The sequence below is a fragment of the Bos taurus genome, chromosome 4 (assembly GCF_002263795.3).
Source record: "Bos taurus isolate L1 Dominette 01449 registration number 42190680 breed Hereford chromosome 4, ARS-UCD2.0, whole genome shotgun sequence".
Lineage (NCBI taxonomy): Eukaryota > Metazoa > Chordata > Mammalia > Artiodactyla > Bovidae > Bos > Bos taurus.
Window position 1 is genome coordinate 92690885 of NC_037331.1, and position 22155 is coordinate 92713039.

General features: G+C 42.7%; 1 protein-coding gene across 3 annotated transcripts; it reads left to right on the top strand.

The window, feature by feature from the left end:
* The first annotated feature begins 498 nt into the window (after nucleotides 1–498).
* Nucleotides 499–20627, top strand: GARIN1B (golgi associated RAB2 interactor 1B). 3 transcript variants are annotated; one of them, XM_024990831.2, is made up of 8 exons: nucleotides 499–669; nucleotides 4826–5217; nucleotides 6416–6600; nucleotides 7957–8209; nucleotides 12320–12441; nucleotides 15489–15532; nucleotides 18886–19056; nucleotides 19990–20627. In XM_024990831.2, exons 2-8 carry the CDS (start codon nucleotides 4969–4971, stop codon nucleotides 20001–20003), a joined length of 1038 nt encoding a protein of 345 aa, XP_024846599.1. In that variant the 5' UTR covers nucleotides 499–669; nucleotides 4826–4968; the 3' UTR covers nucleotides 20004–20627.
* Nucleotides 20628–22155: the final 1528 nt, after the last annotated feature.

Below are 22155 nucleotides of genomic sequence, written 5' to 3' on the forward strand. Positions count from 1 at the left end.
TAAGGGCTTCTACTCTTGAAGATTTTCCTTATTGCTGTATCCCCAAAGCTTATTACTCATCTCTCTGGTTGTCTCTCTCCTGTTGGGGGTGGCAGGTAATCTGTGAGAACACACACAATTATATTCACTTGCTTTCTTTATTATCAGGCCATACCCAGATTTTATGTTTTCCCTATCCTTTGACCACCATTTAACCTCTTTCCTGGTTAGACTGTCAATAGTTAAAATTTTGCTATTAAAAAATATTATGTATTTACTGTGGGTGTCAGAGGGAGTAATTCTGTGACATGGCTTCTTTGCAGAGGTCGCTGATAATCCATCAATATCCTTCATCTTTAAATAATAAGTAATAGAACTTTCCAGTTCTACATGGACTCACGTTCACTCAGCTAAAAAATCTACATTTCCCAGCTTCCCTTGTAGCTGGGTGTGGTCATGTGACTGAATTCCAACCAATGGGATGTGAGCAAAAGTGATTATGTCATTTCCAGGTCTTGCCCTTAAAAGGAATGAGTGTACACTCCCTTTCTCCCTCTTCTCAATGGCCAGGATGCAAACATTGATGGCAGGAACTGAAGCAGTCACCTTGGAACTCAGAGATGGAAGTCACGTATTGAGAATGGCAGAGATACTCTACCAGCTGTAGACTACATTCCTTTGGACTACTATGTAAGAGAGAATAAAAATTCTGCTTAGTTTAAGTCACTGTATTTTGGGGTCTTCTGACTACCTATTTTATGCTCTAAGCTTCATGTGACTACCATTACCTGTCCTTCTTACTTGTACTTATTTGTGTTTTCTTAGTTCAAGTTTTATGATTTCTGTCTTCCTTTTAAAAACTTTTAAACTGTTAGATAGTGGGTCATCTAATTTTTTTTTCAAAGAATCAGCTTATGGTTTTCCTTATTCTAGAGTGCCTAGAGTTTGAAGATTATTTTTGCTACCTTTACACTTGAATTAATTTCTAGCCACTTATGGAATTGTTGAGTCACATCCTTTCCTCCTCAACATTCTTTCTACATTGTTCCATTCTCCTATGCCATCTAAAACTGCTGAAAAGAAGTCCAAGGTCAGTCTCATTTTCTTCTTGGTAGATGGTCTGCTGCTTCTGCTGGGATGTTTATAGTAGGAAGCTTTTGTTATCCCTAAGATTTAGGAACTTCACAAGAGCTATTCTGATTTCAATAGTCTCTTTACTCAATTTACCTGGAATATAGGAAATTCTGTTCACTTGCCAAGCTGAGTCTTTTTGTTTCAGAAATGGCTTTTCTTTTATGCTTGTGACTACTTTTTCAATTTCATTTGTTCCCTCTTCATCAGGACTCTAGCTGTATGTTGGATCAATATAAACATCTCACATAGCTACCATTTTCTTTCTAATCATTTCATCTGTTTGTACTTCTCTTTTATGTCTGTGTGATATTCTCACATCTGTTATCCATGGCACTGACTCACTTTTCTGTTATAGCAACTCTACTTCGTGTGGTTTCTAATGTGACTTTCAGATAGTGTATTTTTCTTCTATCTCTTTCCTTATCTTTCCAAGTCTCCTTTTCATATAATTTTGGTATCTCTGAATTTTTGTTTCATAGGGTCTCATATTGTATTCAGTTAGAGTGATACTTTTCAAAGAACTTATTCTATTTTCTGAAATCATTTTTCTTCTGATGTGTATTCTTTATATGTATTTTTCTACTGACATTCTTTGGGAGAGGAGAATAGTATCTCACGTAGATCCCATGGTAGCTCTTTACTAAGAAATTGTGACTAGTACTTGAATCCATTTGCCCTTGAGATATAACTTCTATTTCATAGGAAATGTAGTAGCTAGAGAAGAAAGCTAACACAAGGGAAAACCAGAGAAATACAGAAGGACATTCTGTAGGACAACTGACTCAATTGTTTCCACTGGTAAGTGTTCTAAAAAAGGGACTGGACGAGATTAAGCTTAACAGGTATTAGGGTCCTTGATTGGATACTGATATGGATAAACCAGCTAAGAATAATTGGAAAAATTTTAATATGGCCTGGAAACTAAATGAGATGAGATAAAATAACTAAAACACAAAGGTAGAAAGTGTTGCCTAAACAAAACAGGGATAAAAATGTTATAAAACCATTTTTACAGTATGATCTCATTTTAGTACACACACAGGTAGCTGTTACAGTGAGTGATATTCTCTAGGTGGTAGGAATATGCTATTTGTTTTTAAGCTTGTCTGTATTTTCTAATATTCTACAAGTACATATACTTTTTATGTGGTATTTTTTTTTTAATAGTGACACATTTAAAATTGGAGAAGGGAATGGCTACTCACTTCAGTATTCTTACCTGGAGAATTCCATGGATAGAGGAGCCTGGAGGGCTATAGTCCATGAGGTCACAAAGAGTCAAACATGACTGAACAACTAACACTTTACTTTTATATTTAAAATATTTACCATGGAGATAATAAAGCTTAAGTTTCAAGGTCCCTTCTCATGTGCCCTTCCAAGGTCTAGGAGGACATCCCTCCAACAATTTTGTACCATACACTTTTGTAGGATTTTTAAATCTCATTTTTCATTTCTCTAGAATTTTTAATTGTGGTAAAGACACATAATGAAAAGTTCACTCTTTTAACCATTTAGGTTTACAGTTCAGCGGTAGTGCATACCTTCACATTGTTGTGCAAATATCATCACCACTCATCTCCAAGGCTTGGTCATCTTTCCAAACTCAAACTCTGTACCTGTTAAACAATAACTCTTGACACACCCCTCTCTCCAGTCTTTTTATTTTTAAGAATCTCCAAAACTGTATAAGCTTTAAACTCCACAAAACCTGGGCCTAGCCTCAACTGACAACCAGATATCCTAGTCATTCTTGAGAAAGCTTTTGAAATGATGCCTAACCCTGACAAGGTGACTTTAACCTCAAACCAAAGGACAATCAACATACTCAAGGAGACTCTCACCAAAGTGCTCATCAGTAAATGTGCAAAACTCAATAATTGTGACAACATCAACAGTGTATACACATAAAAACAAAACCAGTGAATGTTACTAGAATATATATTAAACAACTTTTTCCAAAAGTTACTTGTTTGTCATTCTTAAGGTCCAATTTTATTGTAAAGTTAAGCCTATTTTCTTCATTACTTAGAATTATTGGTAAATAGTACCATAACTTCCTGTAAAATTAGTCCAGAGGAGTATATAGACATTTTATATAGTTCTATCAGCTATTTTTTAAGCCTGATTCAAAATCAAAGAAACCTTTATTTCTTTCATACTTAGAAGAAGTTCAAAGTAAGAGTCCAGGACTAGTATAATTTTATGATCCTCAAGGAACTGAAGCCCTTTTATCTTGCTATGCTACCATCCTTAGCATGCCAATTCATGGCCCAGTAGGGTTGCTCAAGCTCCAGCCATCAAGTCTATATTCCAGTCTGAAGGGAAAAGTGAGTGAAAAAGAGCATACCCCCTTCCCATGATGATTCCTTACAGAAATTTCATCCAACTCCTGATCTTGCATCATTTTTGCCCTATAGCCTTAGCTAGCCAAGACAGAGGCCAGGAAACACAATCTTCATTCCACAAACTCATGCCAACTAAAAACCAGACGCTCAATTACTAGAGACCCAATGGTCAAATATATCCAAACCATACATCTAAGCTTTACTGCAGCATGTAAGCTTTAGCTGTGAAAAGCATCGTATCAGTGTACTAATTATCATCACTTTTTACTGCGTGTTGTTTCCAGGGAAATGTAAACCACAGGATGTGGTCTCTGACCCCATCCCTAGAGAATGTTACCATAGAAGACATTTCCCCACACGGTAAACAAAGGAAAACAAGGAACGTGAGGGTAGAAGTTGTTGTACCCATGAGAGAGCCTATAGAGCTGGAGCATAATAGAAACAACCAGAGGGGGGTGATGGAATCAGCAAAGGAAAGCCTCGTGACCTTTCAGCCTTCTCCCTGGCTTGATAATGAAATACAGAAATAAACCTCCCCGCTTGTACTTTGCATATTTTGGTTGTCATATTGCTTTTCTAAATTGATTGCATTTGACCTTGATGAGGGAATTTACCTTGGTGGTTAATAGAGTCTGGAATTTTGTTCAAACTAGGATTTCTCCCTGAAATAGTGGTAGTGGTCAGTAGGAGTGGTGGTCAGTCTGCTGGGTTCTTTGCCTCTTATCTAACTGCCCCAAGATCTGGGCTCTTTTTTCCTCTCTCTGGCTCAGCGATGAGGCAGGCTCCCTCTCTGAGAAAAAGCAGGGCGTGTTGATCTAGCAGAGCGGCTCATTGGGATTCTGTTCCTCTCAGCTGGCACCCCCACCCAGCCAGCCTCTGGGTAAGAAACCACTTATTCCTACTGTTCTTCAGTTTGACTTCCTTAGGGAAATTAGCCCCGCAGAAGTAGCCAGACAGTGGTAGCAAAGTATAGAGCAGGCACCTACAGTCCTGCAGCTTCTCCCAGAACCAGCAGAGGCTACTGCAGATAGACCAGGGCACATGGGGCCCACATGGTACAGAACTCAGGAAAACTGTTTTAATCAACCACCGCCCTTAAAACTCTTTGGGGGTAGGTCACATTTGGAGTAAGGGAGGCTTGAAAGGCAGGGAGGGGACTTTCCTCTTAACAGCGGAAGGAGCTTCTTAACAGTGGAAGGAGCTTCCTAACAGCCTTCCTTTTCTGCTTTGTGCCTGGGTCAGCAAGTTCTAGGGGAGCTGTGTCCTCAGGTCCCAAGGGGGCTGGGGCCTGTCGGGGCACGCAGCAAGCTGTGAAAGCACTCTGGAGGAAAAGGGAGGCTCCTCTTCATTTCCCTTTCCCGCAGGCCTGCCCTGGTTTTTCATGATGTCATCCATTCATCATTGTGAGCTGATTGGTGGCCCCAGGCCTTGGCTGGCTGCCCAAGGCCAGGAGGGAAGAAAGAGGACCCAGGACAAATGCGCAGCAGGCCCCTGACTATGTGCGGAAATGTTGTCATCAGTTCCACATAGAAAGACTTGGAACAAATCGAAGAAGACAGTAAAAGTCACAAGATCCTATCCAACCTTCCCTTCCCTGAATGCCTGGGAAGAATTCAGGGGCCTCTTTCCTGTGGATGGGGAACCAAATCCTGGAGTGGGCCTGGGTGTGGAGGAGGGACTGCTCGGCCAGATGGTTCATTCTCCAGAATTCAACCTGTTTCCTGAATCAGTGGTGTTTGAAAGCAACTTTGTCCAGGTACTCTTGGGCCGCTCCGAATGGCACTCCTTGATTCCTCTAAATCTCTTCCCACAATGTGACGGAGAGTCTGTCCCCGGAACTGGAGTGGAGTGACAACTGAGGCAAAGAGAGGAACCAAAGGCAAGGCTACCCACACCTGACCCTGACATTGCAGAGCCCCAGATAGGCTTTCTCCTGCAGTCACTCTGGAGAGAGAGGTCCAGGGTTCTCTGCTCTGAGGGGAGGGTTTGATCTCTGAATCCCTTAGTTTACTTCATCCTCCAGGCTGTCAGTTCAAAGTAGGTGAACAAAAAGGCAGTAAAATGAGATGCTATTTACGGCTTTAGAGCAGAAATGCTGATGGATGAAAGAATAGAAGTGGGGCACCCAGAGAGATCTAGGCTCAGAGTCTGGTCCATTTTTTTCTCGTCAGGGGATGTCATGGTGCAGGTGACCTGCGCACCAGTTTTCTCTGTTGTAAAAGAGGTGGGACTGACCTGGCTGGGAAACATGGGAAGAAAGGCCTCAGTACAGGAGCACTCAGTGCATTTTGTTTCCTTGCCTGGGCTCTCCTTAGGCCAGATGGGACCCAGAATAAGCAGCACTTGGGGGTTACAGGGGCCTGACAGTGAAAAAAAGATGCAGGAGATAATAGGGCTCCCAAGAAAGTGCCAAAGGACAGGTTTTTTAATTAAAAGCCAGGAAATGGTCTGGGGAGGATTCATGGGAAGTGTGACACATGTTCAGGGAACTCTTGTGGGCAATTGCTAATATTGGGTTAGTCAAAAAGTTCATCCTATTTTTCCACATCAGCTTAAAAAACCCAAATGAACTTTTTGGTCAACCCACAATAGGCAAAGTAAATACTGTTACAGTTGTTTAACCAATATAGGTTTAACTGTGGTTCCAAACAAGTGATGACTTTGCCCCCACCAGTAGTGGAGCCATGTCTGAAGCCACTGGCCATGTCTGAATGAAGCATTTTGGATTGTCACAGTTTGGGGGTGGGGTTGGGGTGGTCACTGCTATCTGCAACTATTGGGCAAAGGCCATGGATGCTGTTAAACACCTTACAACACACAGGAGAGCCCACTCCCCCCAAACAAAGAATTATCCAGCCCCAAATGTGAACAGTGCCGAGTTTGAGACGCTCTCTCGTGAAACATGCTGCTGCTCCTGCCAAACGCTCAGACTGTGCTGGGGGACTGCTTTGCAGGTCAGAAAGGGCAGGGACTGGATAGACATCTACAAAACCTACAACACCATGGCCCTGGGGGTGACCTCCTCCGTGCCCTGCCTGCCTCTTCCCAACATCCTCCTCATGGCCAGTGTCAAATGGCACCACGGGCAGAACCAGACATGGAACAAACCATCCACAGCCCCCAAGATCATCCTGAAGAGGTGAGCATCCTGAAGTGGGGCAAAGGGGGAGGCATGTAACATGGACAGGAAGGAGGGCCAGTCTACATCCCCACTTTCCTTCTTGTTGCACTCACTGCACTGAATTCTTAGGAAGTCTCTCTACTTTGGGGCAAGGGACAAGGAAGCCAAGGGGTCTAGGAGATGAAGCATTGGTTGGGAGATGCAGGTTCTAAACCTTATGCAACTGACTAGACTCAAAACCAGAAAAGGCAATGGCAACCCACTCCAGTACTCTTGCCTGGAGAATCCCATGGACAGAGGAGCCTGGTAGGCTGCAGTCCATGGAGTTGCGAAGAGTCGGACACGACTGAAGCGACTTAGCAGCAGCAGCAGCAGCAGACTCAAAACAATTTTTGAGTTCCAAGTTACTTGATGCATTTCAGTTTTCCTACTGGTAAAGTGAATTGAATGAAGTCTTACTTGGAACTGTAATATTATGTTTGTCCGGGATGCAATGGCCCTTTATTTTTTCAGATTTCCAACTTTTTATTTTGTATTGGGTATAGCCAATTAACAATGTTGTGGTAGTTTCAGGTGAACAGCAAACTGACTCAGCCATACATATACTTGTATCCATTCTCCCCCTATATCCTCCTCCCATCCAGGCTGGCACATAACACTGAGTATAGTTCCATGTGCTATACCCTTGCTGGTTATTCATTTTGAATACAGCAGTGTGCAGTGGCCCCTTTAGATGCTTGAGCCTCTTCAAGTAATTTGCAGGATATCTCAAGAATCTCTAGATATTCCCAGAGGCCCAAGTTAACCTTTCATTGCTCCATGGTGCTTCAATAATAAACCTCTCCGTTATGTTCTAAGCACCCCCTACAGCAAGTGCATCCCAGTTCAGCTGACTAATCCCAGATCCAAAGCCAGCTCCCTGAACTTTAGCTCCTTTGGGAAGAGTAATTGGGGCCTTAAGGTCAATGAATGGACAAGCTGGACAGTGAGACCCAGCTCCTATTTTTCTATCCAGAAGAAAATTAAAATTCCCTATGATCTCAGCTATCTTACTCCCAGGCTGCCCTTCTCAAGCAGGATTCAGGGAACACCAGCATGAGAATCGTGGCAGGAAAGGTGGAGGTTAAAATGCAGATTCCAGGGCCCTACCCCAGACCTACTGAATCTGAATCTTTGGGGGTATCTTCAGGTGTCTGCATTTTAACCAAGCTCCCCAGGTGAATCTGATCTCCCTGAAGTTTGAGAACCACTGTGCTAACCATTCACTCCTACCCACCCCCAAAGCCTTGGTCCTAAAGGAGACACTCTTCATTTTAGTGAAGACAGCGTTGGACCATGTGTGTTATCAATGTATGTCTTCCCTTGCGTCTTCAGGATTCTCCCATTGAAGTTTGTGGAGCTCCAGGTCTCTGACCACCTTCAACGTGTCCTGCGTTTGAGGACAGTCACAGAGAAGATATACTATCTAAAACTCCACCCTGACCATCCTAAGACTGTCTTCCACTTCTGGATCCGGCTCATTCAAATTCTGCAGAAGGGCCTGTCCATCACCACCAAAGACCCCAGGATTCTTGTCACTCACTGCCTGGTACCCAAGAATAGCTGCAGTCCCTCAGGAGACTCACAGGTAAGTGGACACTATGGCCTCCTCCAGCCAAGGCCAGAGCTGAGCTGTAGAGCTTTGGTAAGCTGATATGGGAGCACCCTGGGAAGGAGATCCCTGCCTTAGGCCTTTTCTAATCACTTTATTGATTAAAATTCACTCAAGTGTACAGTTCAGCATTTTCAGTAGTTTCAGTTCTGCAACCATCACCACCATATCTATCACCCTAAAAAATTCCCTCATGCCCATTTGCAGTCATTTTGTTCCTACTTTCTACCCTAGGCAACCACTGATCTGTCTTCAAACTCCACTCATATTTCTGAAACATTTCATATACATGGAATCCTATAATATATAGTGTTTTGTGTCTGGCTTCTTTCATTTAGCATAAGGTTTTTCAAGTTCATTCATATCATAGCATGAGGCCAACTCTATGTTAGAGTCACATATTATCAATAATTTCTTCCTTTTTATTGTGGAATAGTATTCCACTGCATGGATATACCACATTTTGTTTGTCTAATCACCAGTTGATGGACATTTGGATCATTTTCATGCATGCGTGCTCAGTCCTGTCCAACTCTTTGAGACCCCATGGCCTGCATCCCACCAGGCTCCTCTGTCCATGAAATTTTCCAGGCAAGAATACTGGAGTGGGTTGCTCTTTCCTCCTCCAGGAGATCTTCCTGGCCCAGGTATCGAATCTGCATCTCCAGTATCAGCAGGCAGATTCTTTACTGCTGGGCCACCTGGGAGACCTTTGGATTATTTCGTTTGGGCCTATTATGAATAATGCTGCTGTGAACATTTGTGTACAAGTTTTTGTATAGATGTATGTTAGGGTATGTTTTCATTTGTTGTGGGTAGATTCCAAGAATTTGGAATTGCTGAGTTATATGATAAGTTTGTGTTTAAACAGGCAAACCTTTTTCCAAAGTGACTATACCATTTACATTCCCACCAGGAATGTGAGAGGGTTTTGCTTTCTCCACATCTTCACCAACAATGATATTATCTTCTTAATTAAAGCTATTCTAGGGGATATGTTGTGTTTTTAATTAGGATTTCCTGTCAAGAAACTTTTCATAGACTTGTTAACCATTTATATATATACTTGGTGAAATTTCTAATCAAATCTTTTCTTATTAAAAACATTTTTTTATTGAGTTGTAAGAGCTCTTTGCATATTATGGATATAAGTCCTTTATCAGATATATGACTTGTAAATGTTTTTTCCCAGTCTGTGAGTTGTCTTTTCATTTTCTTAATGATGTTTTCTAAGGAGCAAAACTTTTAAATTTTGATGAAGTGCAGTTTATCAATTTTTTCTTTAATAGATCTTTTATCTAAAAACTCTTTGTTCAACCCAAAGTCACAAAAAATATATGTTATCCTATATTTTCTTCAAGAAGTTGTATAGACTTCTTTAAAAAAAAAAAATTTTTTTTTTGGCCACATCATGTGGCATGTGGGATCTTAGTTCCCCAGCCAAGAATTGAATATGAGCCCCTGCCATTTGAAACATGGAGTCTTAACCACTGGACCACCAGGGAAGTCACTAGACTTAGCTCTTACATGTAGGTCTTTGATCCCTTTTGAGTTAATATTTTTGTATGATGTGAGGTAAGGGTACATTTTTAAGTAATTTTTTTTTTTTTTGGCATGTGGATGTTATAACAATTCTAGTACCATTTGTTAAAAGACTATCCTTCCCATGTTGAATTGTCTTGGCACTGGACCATAAACGTAAGGATTTATTTCTGGCTTCTCAGTTCTGTTCCATTGATCTGTTTGCTATTCTTTTGCCAATACCACAATGTCTTGATAAATGAAGCTTTATGGTAAGTTTTTTGAAACCTCTGAATTTTAATTTTTGAAATTGGGTGTTGTAAATCTTCCAATTTTGCTCTTTTTCAAATTGTTTTGGAATAGCCAATTCCAGATCCTTTGTATTCCCATGTAAATTTTAGGATCAACTTGCCAATTTCTGCAAAAAAAAAAACAAACAAACCTGCTGGAATTTGGTAAGGACATGTTGAATTTATACAACAGTTTGGGGAAAATTGCCATCTTGACAATATTGAGTCTTTCAGTACATATGTATACAAAGTCTTTCCATTTATATCAATCTAATTTCCCTTAGCAATGTTTGCAGCTTTCAGTTTATAAGTTCTGCACTACTTTTGTTCAATATATTGCTAAGTATTTGATTGTTGTTGATATTATTGTAAATGGAATTGTGTTGTCTTAACTTTGTATCACTTATTGAAAGTATATAGAAATACAATAGATTTTTGTGTATTGTTGTTTATTAGCTGTATTAGTTTTCATGGATTCCTTAGGATTTTCTACATATATGCATATTCCTGTTATCTGCAAATAAATACAGCTTAATTTCATTTCTCATTTGGATCCATTTGTTTGTTGCTTATTGCATTAGTTAGAACCTTCAGTACAATGTTTAATAAAAGTAATAAAAGCAGACATCCTTGCCTCATTCCAGGTATTAGGGGGAAAATATCCAGTCTTTCACTAAGTATGATATTAACTATGGGATTTTTGTAAATGCCCTTTATAAGATAGAGGAAATTCCTTTCTATTCCTTGTTTATTAAGAGTTTTTTTTATCATGAATGGGTATTATATTTTGCCAAATGCTTTTTCTCTGTCTACTAAGATGATCCTATTGTTTGTTCTTTATTCTATTAATATAGTATATTGTTGTTGTTTAGTTGCTAAGTTGTGTCCAACTCTTTGCAACCCCATGGACTGTAGCCTGCCAGACTCCTTTGTCCAGGTCCATAGGATTTCCCAGGCAAGAATACTGGAGTGGGTTGCCATTTTCTTCTCCAGGGGATCTTCCCAACCTAGGGATAGAACCCAGGTCTCCTGCACTGGCAGGTGGATTCTTTACCACTGAGCCAACAGGGAAGCCCATATATTATATTACTTTAATTCTTAGATGTTAAACCAGCCTTGTATTCCTGCAATAAATTCTGTTACATTACGATGTGTATGATCCTTTCTATATAGTTTGATTTGGTTTGCTAGCATTTTGTTAAAAGAGTTTTGCACCTACGTTCGTTAGAGATATTGGTCTGTAGTGTTCTTGTGATAGCCTGGCTTTGGTATCAGAATAATACTTGCCTTATTGAGTAATTTAAAAAGTGTTCCTTCCTCCTCTGTTTCTGAGTTTTTGAAGAATTGATGTTACTACTTCTTTAAATATTTGATAGAAATCAGGGAAGCCACCTGGGCCTTTTTGCCTCAGGCCTTGGAGTCTAATGAACTGAAGCCTGACGTGAGCTACAACATAAGCTCCACAATGGCTGAGATTTTTATCTGTTTTTTTCACTGAGATTCCCCAGTGCCTGGCAAATAGTTGATGTTCAGAAAATATTAATATTAAATGAACGTGAGCAGGCGGTGCAGTGGTAAAGAATCTGCCTGCCAACCTGGGAGATGCAAGAGATACGGGTTTGATCCCTGGGTCAGGAAGATCCCCTGGAGGAGGAAATGGCAACTCGTTCCAGAATTCTTGCCCGGAAAATTCTATGGACGGAGGACCCTGGTGGGCTACAGTCCATGGGGCCTCAGAGTCTGACGTGACTGAGCATGTGCGCACACACACCCCCCCACACAACCAGAACATCCAAGGGGCATCACAGGCAACAAGAAAAGAGGCAATTTTACTTTGGCATAAAAAGCACCTCAACACAGGATATTTCTTAGATAAATGAATTTGAAAAACATTAAAGTTTATTAAATTAAAGTTTATATTAATGAATTTGAAAAACATTAAAGTTTATTAAATTAAAGTTTATTAAATTAAAGTTTATATTAATAGACTGTTCAATAACATAGTAAGGTATGTTAAGAATAGCTTACCTACACTAAATTATGTTTAAAGTTTTTAATAACAATATTATTCTTAGGACATCAAAGGAAATTTATAACAATAGAGATCAAAACAAACAGATATAGCCTCAGAATTGCCTCTCTGAGCTGCTGGCATGGCTTTGTCTGATGGAACACTTTAGGTTCTAACACTTTCGGTTCTAGACCATGATATTAGGAAAATGCAGAGATGCTAAAACCTTAACAACCTGGCTTTGTTTTTCTTTCCTCCATCTAGTTAGTACAGAAGAAACCCCAAGCTTCCCAGCCCAGCGAGAGCCTCATGCAGCTGATGGCCAAAGGGGAGAGCGAGGCCCTCTGTCAGATCTTTGTGGACTTGCATCAGCACAACCTGTTCAGGTACATGACTCAAATCCAGCCAGCCTGATGTCCCCAGGTGGTCTGCCCCAGAGACTCAGAAACCAAGTAATCTGGTTAAGGGGCACAAGGAAGTACATGAAATTCTGCCCTTCCACATGCAATCCAGTCTGTATTCTTGACTCAGGGAAACCTTTTCCTGGTCTCTTTGCCTGATTGTCCTCCACAAGCACTGTGGGCTTGACTTCAGAGGAGGATATTCATAAAAAATGAAAAGTAACCTCTTCAATATTAAGAATAAATTAGTGACACAGTGGAAAAGTAAAACCTAATTTCTAATCTAGTTCCTAGATTTCCTACTGAGAAATAATCAAAACATTGTTGAAAACATCCTCTATCACTGAGTTCCTTTACCTACATACTTGGCCTCTGCTTGGACTTTATGGAGCTTCTGTGGTCAATTTTTTTTAAGTGTTTTCTGGAAAGCTCCCTCATGTAGGCCTGTCTTCTCCATGTCTGAGGAAATGTCATTGTAGGTACAGATGACTTAAGGTTGACTCTTAGGACTGGTTGGTATGAGAGAGACAAAAGCAGAGCACACTTAGACCTCAGGGTACCACAGCCAGAGAGCAAAGTTCAAGTGGGAACCGGCGTTCCAGTGAACTTGACATGTGGTGTCAAAGAAAAGGGAGAACAGAAATGAATTAGTAAATGTCACCAGATGAGAAAAACACCAGAGAAGGAGATTTTGTCATAACAGGGACCAGCAATTCAGAGACAGAATTAAAAAAAGAAAGTTTTTTTGTATGTATGAGTGCCAATAATAAACTGAAAATCAGGAGAGCTCAGAGGAGGCGAAGTCTCATAGTGGCTAAGTGCTCACATAGGTTTGGACCCAAGTCACTGCTCTGACTATGAGCCCTTGGGCACATTGCTTAACTCTGCTGGGCCTCAGTTTTCAGATCTGTAGAGTGGAAATTATGATAATGCCAACCTCATCCAGATAGTGTCAGTATAAAATGAACCCATATGCATCAAGTGCTTGGCTGGTCCTCAGCAAATCTAGAGGCAGTTATAAGTTAACTCTCAATAAATATTAACTTGTATTCTAACTTGGGCTGAAAGTAGAAAAGTGATAACACAGGAAAAAGACTTATTAGTTGCCTGCTGTTGAAGAATTTTTTATACTGGGGTTGTCATTGGTATATCACACAGAGATCTGTAATGAAGAAGTTCCAGGGTAAGATATCACAATCTGAACAGGAGAGCTCTGGACTTAATACAGATTTTTTTTTTTTTTTTTGACCACACCATTCAGCTTGCAAGCTCTTAGCTCACTGACCAAGGGTGAAACTCCTGACCCCAGGCAGTGGAAGTGCAGAGTTCTAACCATTGGACCATCAGGGAATTCCCAGAACAAAATATTCTGAAGCAACTTTTTGATTGTCTCAAAATGTTAACTCACAGATTTTCTTTATTACTCTTAGGACAGCCTCTGTTTATACCTCATTAGCCACACCTATATCTAGTCAAAGCTATGGTTTTTCCAGTAGTCATGTATGGATGTGAGAGTTGGACCAGAAAGAAAGCTAAGCACCAAAGAATTGATGCTTTCAAATTGTGGTGCTGGAGAAGACTCTTGAGAGTCCTTTGGACTGCAAGAAGATCAAACCAGTCAATTCTAAAGGATATCAACCCTCAATATTCACTGGAAGGACTGTTGCTGAAGCTGAAGCTCTAATACTTAGGGCACCTGATGCAATGAGTCGACTCATTGGAAAAGACCCTAATGCTGGGAAAGATTGAAGGCAAAAGGAGAAGGGGTGGCAGAGGATGAGATGGTTAGATAGCATCACTGACTCAGTGAACATGAATTTGAACAAACTCCAGGAGATAGTGGAAGGCAGAGGAGCCTCGTGTGCTGCAGTCTATGGAGTTGCAAAGAGTGGGGCATGACTTAGAGACTGAATAATGATAGTCACACCCAGTTGCAAAGGAGGCTGGGAAATGAAGCCTCTACTCCACATAGCCATGGGCCCAGCACAAAATTAGATGCTCTGCCTCAGCAGGAGAAGGGAAGAAGGGATGCTGGGGGCCTACTGGCAATCTCTGGCACAGAGAGATTTTAATATCTCTGAAAGGTCAGAGAAGTTGAAGACCTAAAGGAAAAACTCACAGAAGTCAGATAAAGGATGGGGAAAGCTGTGCAGACTAAGGGAACAAATGGGTGTAAGACTGAGGCTATGCCCTGAGTAAGAAGCTTAATGAGTCAGTGTAGAGAAAGGGAAGGAAGATCAAGAGGAAGTGGGGATGTTGGTAGGAGGACATACGTAGAAGTGGGCAGGGCCCAAACCAGGCAGGGCCTGGGAAGCCATGCCAATGGATTTAAGCTTTAAGTGTAATGGGAACCTTAGCATTTTCAATAGGGAAGTGCTGTGATCCCATTTACATTTTTAAAAGGTCAAGCTGGCTGCTGCTGTGACAGCGATTTGAAGAGAGGCAGGCTAGGTGTGATGGGACCAGCCAGGGAGCCATGGCAACCGAGTGCAGGCTGTCATGTCCAAGATGGATCAGAGGGATGTGAGAAACAGGGAACATTTAATTTTTGCTTCCCCATCTCAAACAATTACTTTGTACAGATGTTTAGTTTCTTCTCTTTCATTTCCCAGCATGAAGCCCTGGAGTGATGATTTTTCTCCTCATTTAGGCAGGTTCTGGTCTGGTTGCAGTTTTAGCAGTTTTTGCACATCAACAGCAATATGCAACTTACAGCAAATAAAATAAATGGCTGAGATGCCAAACAGATGGAGTCACGCCCACTCCACCTCAGCAAAATCAGCATCAAGGGTTCTGCTCCCCAAACCCCTACCCCATTCTACCTCCCCCTTCTCTAGTTTTCCTTCTGGTGCTTTAATATGGGTCACATCCACCCAATATAGCCACAGCTGTCCTTTTTCATATTTATATCTGCCTCTAAAGCTTTTGTTGCATCAGGAAAAATATAATGAAAAACAAGCTTTAAAACAAGAGTCTCATGCTCTATTCTTTTCCTTCTGACCTTCATTTCCTCGATCCTGAAATGACTGGAGTTCCAGGAGCAGCAAAAAGACAGAGAACAAAAAGGACAGCTCAGGTAAGGGAGGGTACAGAGCACCCACATCTTGGAGAATCTTTCTGCTCTGCAGACATAGGAATAAAATTCCCTCCAGCCCCCCAGACCAACTTTCCTTTGCTGTCAGGATCACCATTATCCTCCTGTACCTTGGTTCTAGTTCTTCTGGGATCTGCAGTCACCATAGTCTATTTGGCACCACATCACCCCAGTTTCTTTCTTTGAAATATTCTTTACATTCTTGAGTTCATTTCCAAGCCCACAGATCCTACCCTAGTCTACTTTATTATCTCTTGCCTGGGCCACTGCAGCAATCTCCTGCTAGTTCATTCATTCATTCAAAAACACATATTGGGCACTTGGTAAGTGCCAAACACTGTCGAAGGCTTTGGAGTCACAGTGAAGAAAAACACAGCACCCCATTCAGGGGTTTATAGTTTTTGGAGTCGAATGGGTAAATTCCCAAATCACATAACCTCTCCTTCCAGGCAACATTCAAAGCTCAAGACTGGGGTGCTCCTGTCTTGAGGGCACAAAGGCAGAACTCCCTCACTCCTCCTGGGAAGCTGTCCCAGAAGACCTGGGGTCTGTGCTGAGTCACAGAGGATGAGTACAAGTGGGCTGGCCGAGGCGGATGAGGCAGGGATCCTAGAAAGAGACACAGAGTCTGTGTAAGACAGTATGACATGTTCTGGAAACAGCAGCCAGTTCCCGATGTATTCTCAGGTTCTAGTTTACCCCAAATCCACTCATTTTGGCATGGCTGATCCTGCATGAGCCTTCCATCTCTTACCCATCTCACCTGATTACTCTCTCCTTCTTAATCAGGAGCTCTCTGCCTTCTTTTCTCCAGCTTAAATCTTCTGCTCTGGTCAAACCTCAGTTATCCTTTCCCATGACTTATTCATCCTCCTCTGCTCCCTTCTTCCTGACGCCACTCTAAATCCTGCCTAATCATCCAGATACACTCACAACTGGGGCTTCCCCGGTGACTCAGCATTAAGAATCCGTCTGCAATGCAGGAGACACGGGTTCAATCCCTGGGTCAGGAAGATCCCCTAGAGAAAGAAATGGCAACCCACTCCAGTATTCTTGCCTGGAGAATTCCATAGACAGAGGAGCCTGGAGGGCTACAGTCCATGGGGTCGCAAAGAGTCAGACACGACTTAGAGACTAAACAATCACAACACCTTCCTGTCCAGGCACATCTTGCCTTGCTCATAACCTCTCTTTCATAACATAAGTTCCCTAATTGTTTCATAGGTTTAAGCCTTATTTCTTCAAACAATGCTAAACTTTTTTGTATGCCTCTGGATTCCTACAGTGGGAAGCACAGGTCTGAGAACGCAATAGGAGCTCAATAAATATTCATGCACCACATCCCTAAGAAATTATTCCTCCAAATTGGCTCATAAGGCAGCCAGAATATCATGTTATATTTGGAGGAGTGCGTAGGTCCCAGAAGAGCTGTGCCAACTTTTATCCAAACCAGGGATTCAAACTCAAACATCTGCAGGTGTTATAAAGGAGTAAAGAGTCTACGTGTCATAGATAGAACAAACGGCTAATTTTTCCCTCATCCCTATTATTCATAAAACAACAGCTGGGCTGACACGGTTCAGCACTGAAGAGACAGTAGTGGGTGATGGGGACTGTGGCAATGAAAAAGTGAATGTTTCAATTCAAGTTTCATTAATGGTTGCCATGCTGCAACACAGGCCTGGCATTGCCAGATAATCTGATTTTTCAAGAAAAAACAAAAATCTGAATTTTTATATCACATACACCCCCACCCCCCACTTCATAAAAATCTATAGTGTGAAAGTGATAGTTGTTCAGTCATGTCTGATTCTTTGTGAACCCATGGACTGTAGCCTTTCAGGCTCCTTGGTTCTTAGAATTCTCCAGGCAAGACTACTGCAGTGGGTTACCATTCCCTTTTCCAGGGGATCTTCCCAACCCAGAGACTGAACCCGAGTCTCCCGCATCACAGGACAATCCTTTACCATCGGAGCCACCAGGGAAGCCCAACAAAGTACAGTATAGGCCAGACTTAGTGGGGAAACAAAAGGTACCTGCAGACCAAAGTGAGCCTAGAGGCTGCCAGTTTTCATCCTCTGTTCTCTATGGTAAGCGGAGCTGACTGCTGGCCCACATTTTCTGCAAGTCTAGAATTGCTTTTTAATATTATGTGATTGTTAATACAATGGTGAGTCATTAATGTTTTTACACATACATTCAAACACACACACACGTACATACACACACACTCAAAACATATCTCATGAGATTAGTGTCGAAGAAGATAAAGCTAGAGAATATTTCAAACTTATTTCTAGGACTTGAGAGAACAGCTAGAATTTCAGAGTCACAGGACATCTCTGACATCGGAACTGTTGCTCCCAAGATGTCCCTAGGCTGATTGCAATGAATGATCCTGGGATGTCCTTAGGACCCTGTTCTTTCCTTGGAGCTGAAGGAACCCCTCTTTTCTCTTTGGGCCAAGTAGCGTACACTTTCAGTTTGGAAGGACACTTACACCCCAGCCTCTTAAGACTTTTGGATGATGAGAGGGAGAGACAGAGGGAGCTACATTTGGAAAAGCCAGCATCCCCAAGTGTACCTGTGTAGTTGAACATGTCACTTCCCCATTTGTGGGTGATGTGATCTATATTGCTGTTGCTATGTTGCTAAGTCGCTTCAGTCATGTCCAACTCTGTGCGACCCCACAGACAGCAGCCCACCAGGCTCTGCCTGGTCCTTCCTAAAACTTTAATGTGCAAATGCCCCCCTAGGGATCTTGTTAACATGTAGATTCTGATTCAGAGCATCTGGGCAGACCTGAGACTACATTTCTCACATGCTCTGGGTGATGCCAAAGCTGCTGGGCTGTGAGCCACCCTTAAGTAGCTCAAGCCAAGTGGACCAAGAACAGGCTCTGGCTTCAGGCCATCTGGGTTCAAGGGCATTGCCTGTTCAGCTAGCTGAATCTCCTGGGGAAATTCACTTGGTTAACCTCTCCAAGCCATGTTGGTTGCCTTGTTTTATGGGTACTGCCTGTTGACATGGTATAGTGGTAAAAACACGGGCTCTGTTGCCTGGCTATCTGGCTTGGGATTCTGGCCTTGCCTCCTCACGATGTGACCACGAGTAAGTGACTTCACCTTGCGGGGCCTAAAAATCCTCACGCATCAGATGGGGACTATGGCAGACTGACCTCTCAGAGGTTGTTGTGAGGGTTAAAAGAGCATTAATGCGTGTAATTGTTTGGAACAGTGCCCAGCCCATAATAAGCACCTCACACATGTTGGCTGGAACCTGTGAGTGTGCTCTGTGAATTAAAGTACAAACAATTGCATTCCTTTTTGACCTAGGAAAAAAAACCTCTCCGAGTGAAGACTCCATCCCTTGCACCCGTGACCTCAGTTGGAGGGATTCGTTCACCTATGGAGAGTGGGAAAGAGAGAACCCCTCTGGGCCACAATCCCTCTCGCTCCTCAGCACTCTGGCAGCTTCCACTGGGCCTCAGCTGGCCCCACTCATAGGTACGGTGACGGCATCATCCACTGCCTTCCTGGGACCAGCCTGGGTTCAGGTTCTAGGGTCTTGGGAATGATTCCAGGAGGCTGTGGGTTGGGAGTGGGGGACCAGCCATAGCTGCCTCAACACTCTTTCTTCTTGCCCTGTTCTTCTCTACCTCCAACTGGGCTGAGTGAAACCCTAAGTGTGGCACCTCCAGAGCTACCAGAGGCCCCTGGGCTTCCTGCAAGTGGCTCAAAAGAGACAGAGACTAGCAGGACACGGCTGTCATTAGAGCTGCCTTCTCTGTGCTGTGCGGGAGGCATGAGGGGCTGCCTCTGCAGAGGGAGGAGCTCCTTCTCCTTCTCTGGCCTCCATGGGAATCCCAACCTTCTGCTGTGTAGAGTGGGAAGGAGGAAGTCTGTGAGGAACAAAAGTGAAAGTCGCCTCTGACTCTTTATGACGCCATGGACTGCAGCCCACCAGGCTCCTCTGTTCATGGGATTCTCCAGGCAAGAATACTGGAGTGGGTTGCCATGCCCTCCTCCAGGGGATCTTCTTGAACCTGGGATCAAACCCGAGTCTCCTGCAAGGCAGGCAGATTCTTTACCATCTGAGGCACCAGGGAAGCCCAGGAGGGATGAGGTGTAGGGATCAAATTTCTCTGAGGCCCAGCCCTTATCTTTCCATGCACCAAGGCTCATCCATCCATCCACGTATTCATTTAACATTCATTAAGTATTTCCTATGTGCCTCTGTCTGACCAGAGATCCTTAAAGAAGGTACAGTGGTTTATGTTTTCTAGAGTAAAGTATTATCAATAAGCCACTAACTCTTACAAGTTACCTATTATCAACAGTTGACGATTTAAAAAACTAACAGAAGTATCTAGGTGCCTATAGAAGAGCTCATAAGGCAAGCTACATCTTATTGAAAGTTTTTCTCTCCTATACTCACAGGAAGTTCTATTTGAGCCACCCTTTCACAGTAGAGAGAATCATACGACCCTTGCCAACACCACCCTGCAGCATTCAGCTTTCTGTGGGATACTGTCTTTATGGAGGGGAGGAGAAAAGCTGCACCTAAGGAAAAACTAGAATCATCTCACGCTGACAGCACAGCCTTTCCCTGGAGAATCGCTTGGGAGCATGGCTTCCAGATGAGAAACGTTATTACAGCATTATTCTGGTCCGTAACTTTGCATCCTCACCACCACACATCACTGCACCTCACCTCCCTTCCAGCACAAGAACATACGCTCTCAGAAGGACCAGGATCAAGAGAGAGAGAAGGAAGGAAAGAGAACCAGAACCAGAAAAGAGGTGGAAGAGAACAAAACGGGGCTGAAGAGGAAGGTGGAGGGCGGAAATCAGAGAAGAGGGGAGATGCAGAAAAGTGGTAACAGAAGGAAATGAAGCACACTGAGAGATGCCTCGCCACACTTCTATTTATCTAATTTAAAACTTTAAAGTAAGGCCATATACCAAAGGAGACATGTGTTTTCTTCTCTGCTCAGACTCCTCTGGACAAGGATAAGGGGACAGAAATGAATTCCAGCCAAAGGCCTCTCCTTAAATGTTCCTTTTTGCCAATTTTTCTCCTTAGTCCCTCTGTTTTGATTCAAGCCTTAGACCTTCCTCCTTAGTGCATTTCCTGACTTGGACCTGCTAGCCTGGCCCTGCTGTTCCAAATGGTGGTTTGGGTCTGAGGCTACACAAGTTTCCTGCGGGAGGTGGTAAGACAAGGTGCATGTGGTAGGGGGAGTTTCTCTTGCTGAGTTTCAGAAATAAGGCTTTCTATTGTCTCAGCCCTACAAACACTGGCTCAATTTCTTTTGCATATCATACTCCCTTGAAATAGAGTATCTTGTTAGTACTTATATATGCCAAAGAGAGGAGACACAGGCTCAAGCTACAGGTAAATCAGAGGTTCCAGGCTCAAAGCATAGGTAAAATCAAGGGTTCACAAATTATAGATGAAGAGAGTCACTAAGGAGGGTCTGCTAGAGAGACCATGGACTGGTCTCTATTTAAAATGCACGATATTGCATATTCAATAAAAGCCAGACTATACATATTTCAGAAAAGGTACCCAACCTTCCAATTGGAAAGCTTTTCTGGACATCTTGCTTTGATTTAGGCTGTCCTAGGGGAGGGTATTTTTCTTCAATGAAGCAGTTTTCAGACTGAAATGGTTGGAGGCCTAAAAAGTAAGTTCCTCGATCATCATTGGTCTTGCCAAGGATGAGTTATGTCCTAATTCTTGATGATTTCAGTATCCACATAGATGATCCTTCCCATACCCTAGTCACTGTCCTTGTCCTTCACCCTCCTCAGCCACTGACCCTCCCTCCGCGATTTACCCTAGAGTTTGCCATTAATAACTGCACCCACCCCATCATTTCTACTCTCCTACTATATACTATCTCCTATCTTTCCCTGAGTCCGATACTCCTCCGACCCCACCAATCCTGCAATTTCTTGCTCCTTCTGGGTTTTCATCATCCCTTCCTGTCCTCACATCCTCATTCCCTTCTCCTCCAGCCTAGATTCCACGATCCATCCTGAATGCCATCACTCTCTTGCAAGTACCCTCAGCGCCTTTGCACCTCTTCCGCTTTATTAACTGACCGGGTCGAACTCCCCACCATGACGCTAAACTATTTTTTGGCTGCGCTAGGTCTTAGTTGCAGGACCTGGGATCTTCGATATTAGTTGAGGCATGCAGGATCTTTATTTTTCTTCGTTCAGACTCTTAGTTGCAGGATCTAGTTCCCTAACAAGGGGTTGAACCCAGGGCCCCTGCATTAGGATCACGCAGTCTTAGCCATTGGACCACTAGGGAGTTCCCCACGCCACTAAACTTGCCTAGAGAAAAAATCACATGCCATACTACCCAGTTTCACCTCAACATTATCTCAGTTCTCAAGAGGGTCCTTAATATTGCCTGGAGCTCATACTATGTTTCCCTCATCGGCTCTTTCTGCTGAATGGCTATTTCACATCTTCTCCTTTGGGTGGGAGGCTTCCCCCAGTGCCTCCTGATGACCCAGCTTCCTATTTCACTGGGAACATAGTAGCAATTGAAAGAAAACTCCAAGTTCTCACTGACCACCCCTACCACTC

Excerpts from the sequence above, each read along its gene's own strand:
- GARIN1B (XM_024990831.2), top strand. The coding sequence starts at position 4,969 with ATGTTGTCATCAGTTCCACATAGAAAGACTTGGAACAAATCGAAGAAG. Across the intron at positions 8,210-12,319 it reads GTCCCTCAGGAGACTCACAG|TTAGTACAGAAGAAACCCCA; the intron begins GTAAGTGGACAC and ends TCCTCCATCTAG. Across the intron at positions 12,442-15,488 it reads CATCAGCACAACCTGTTCAG|TTCCAGGAGCAGCAAAAAGA; the intron begins GTACATGACTCA and ends AAATGACTGGAG.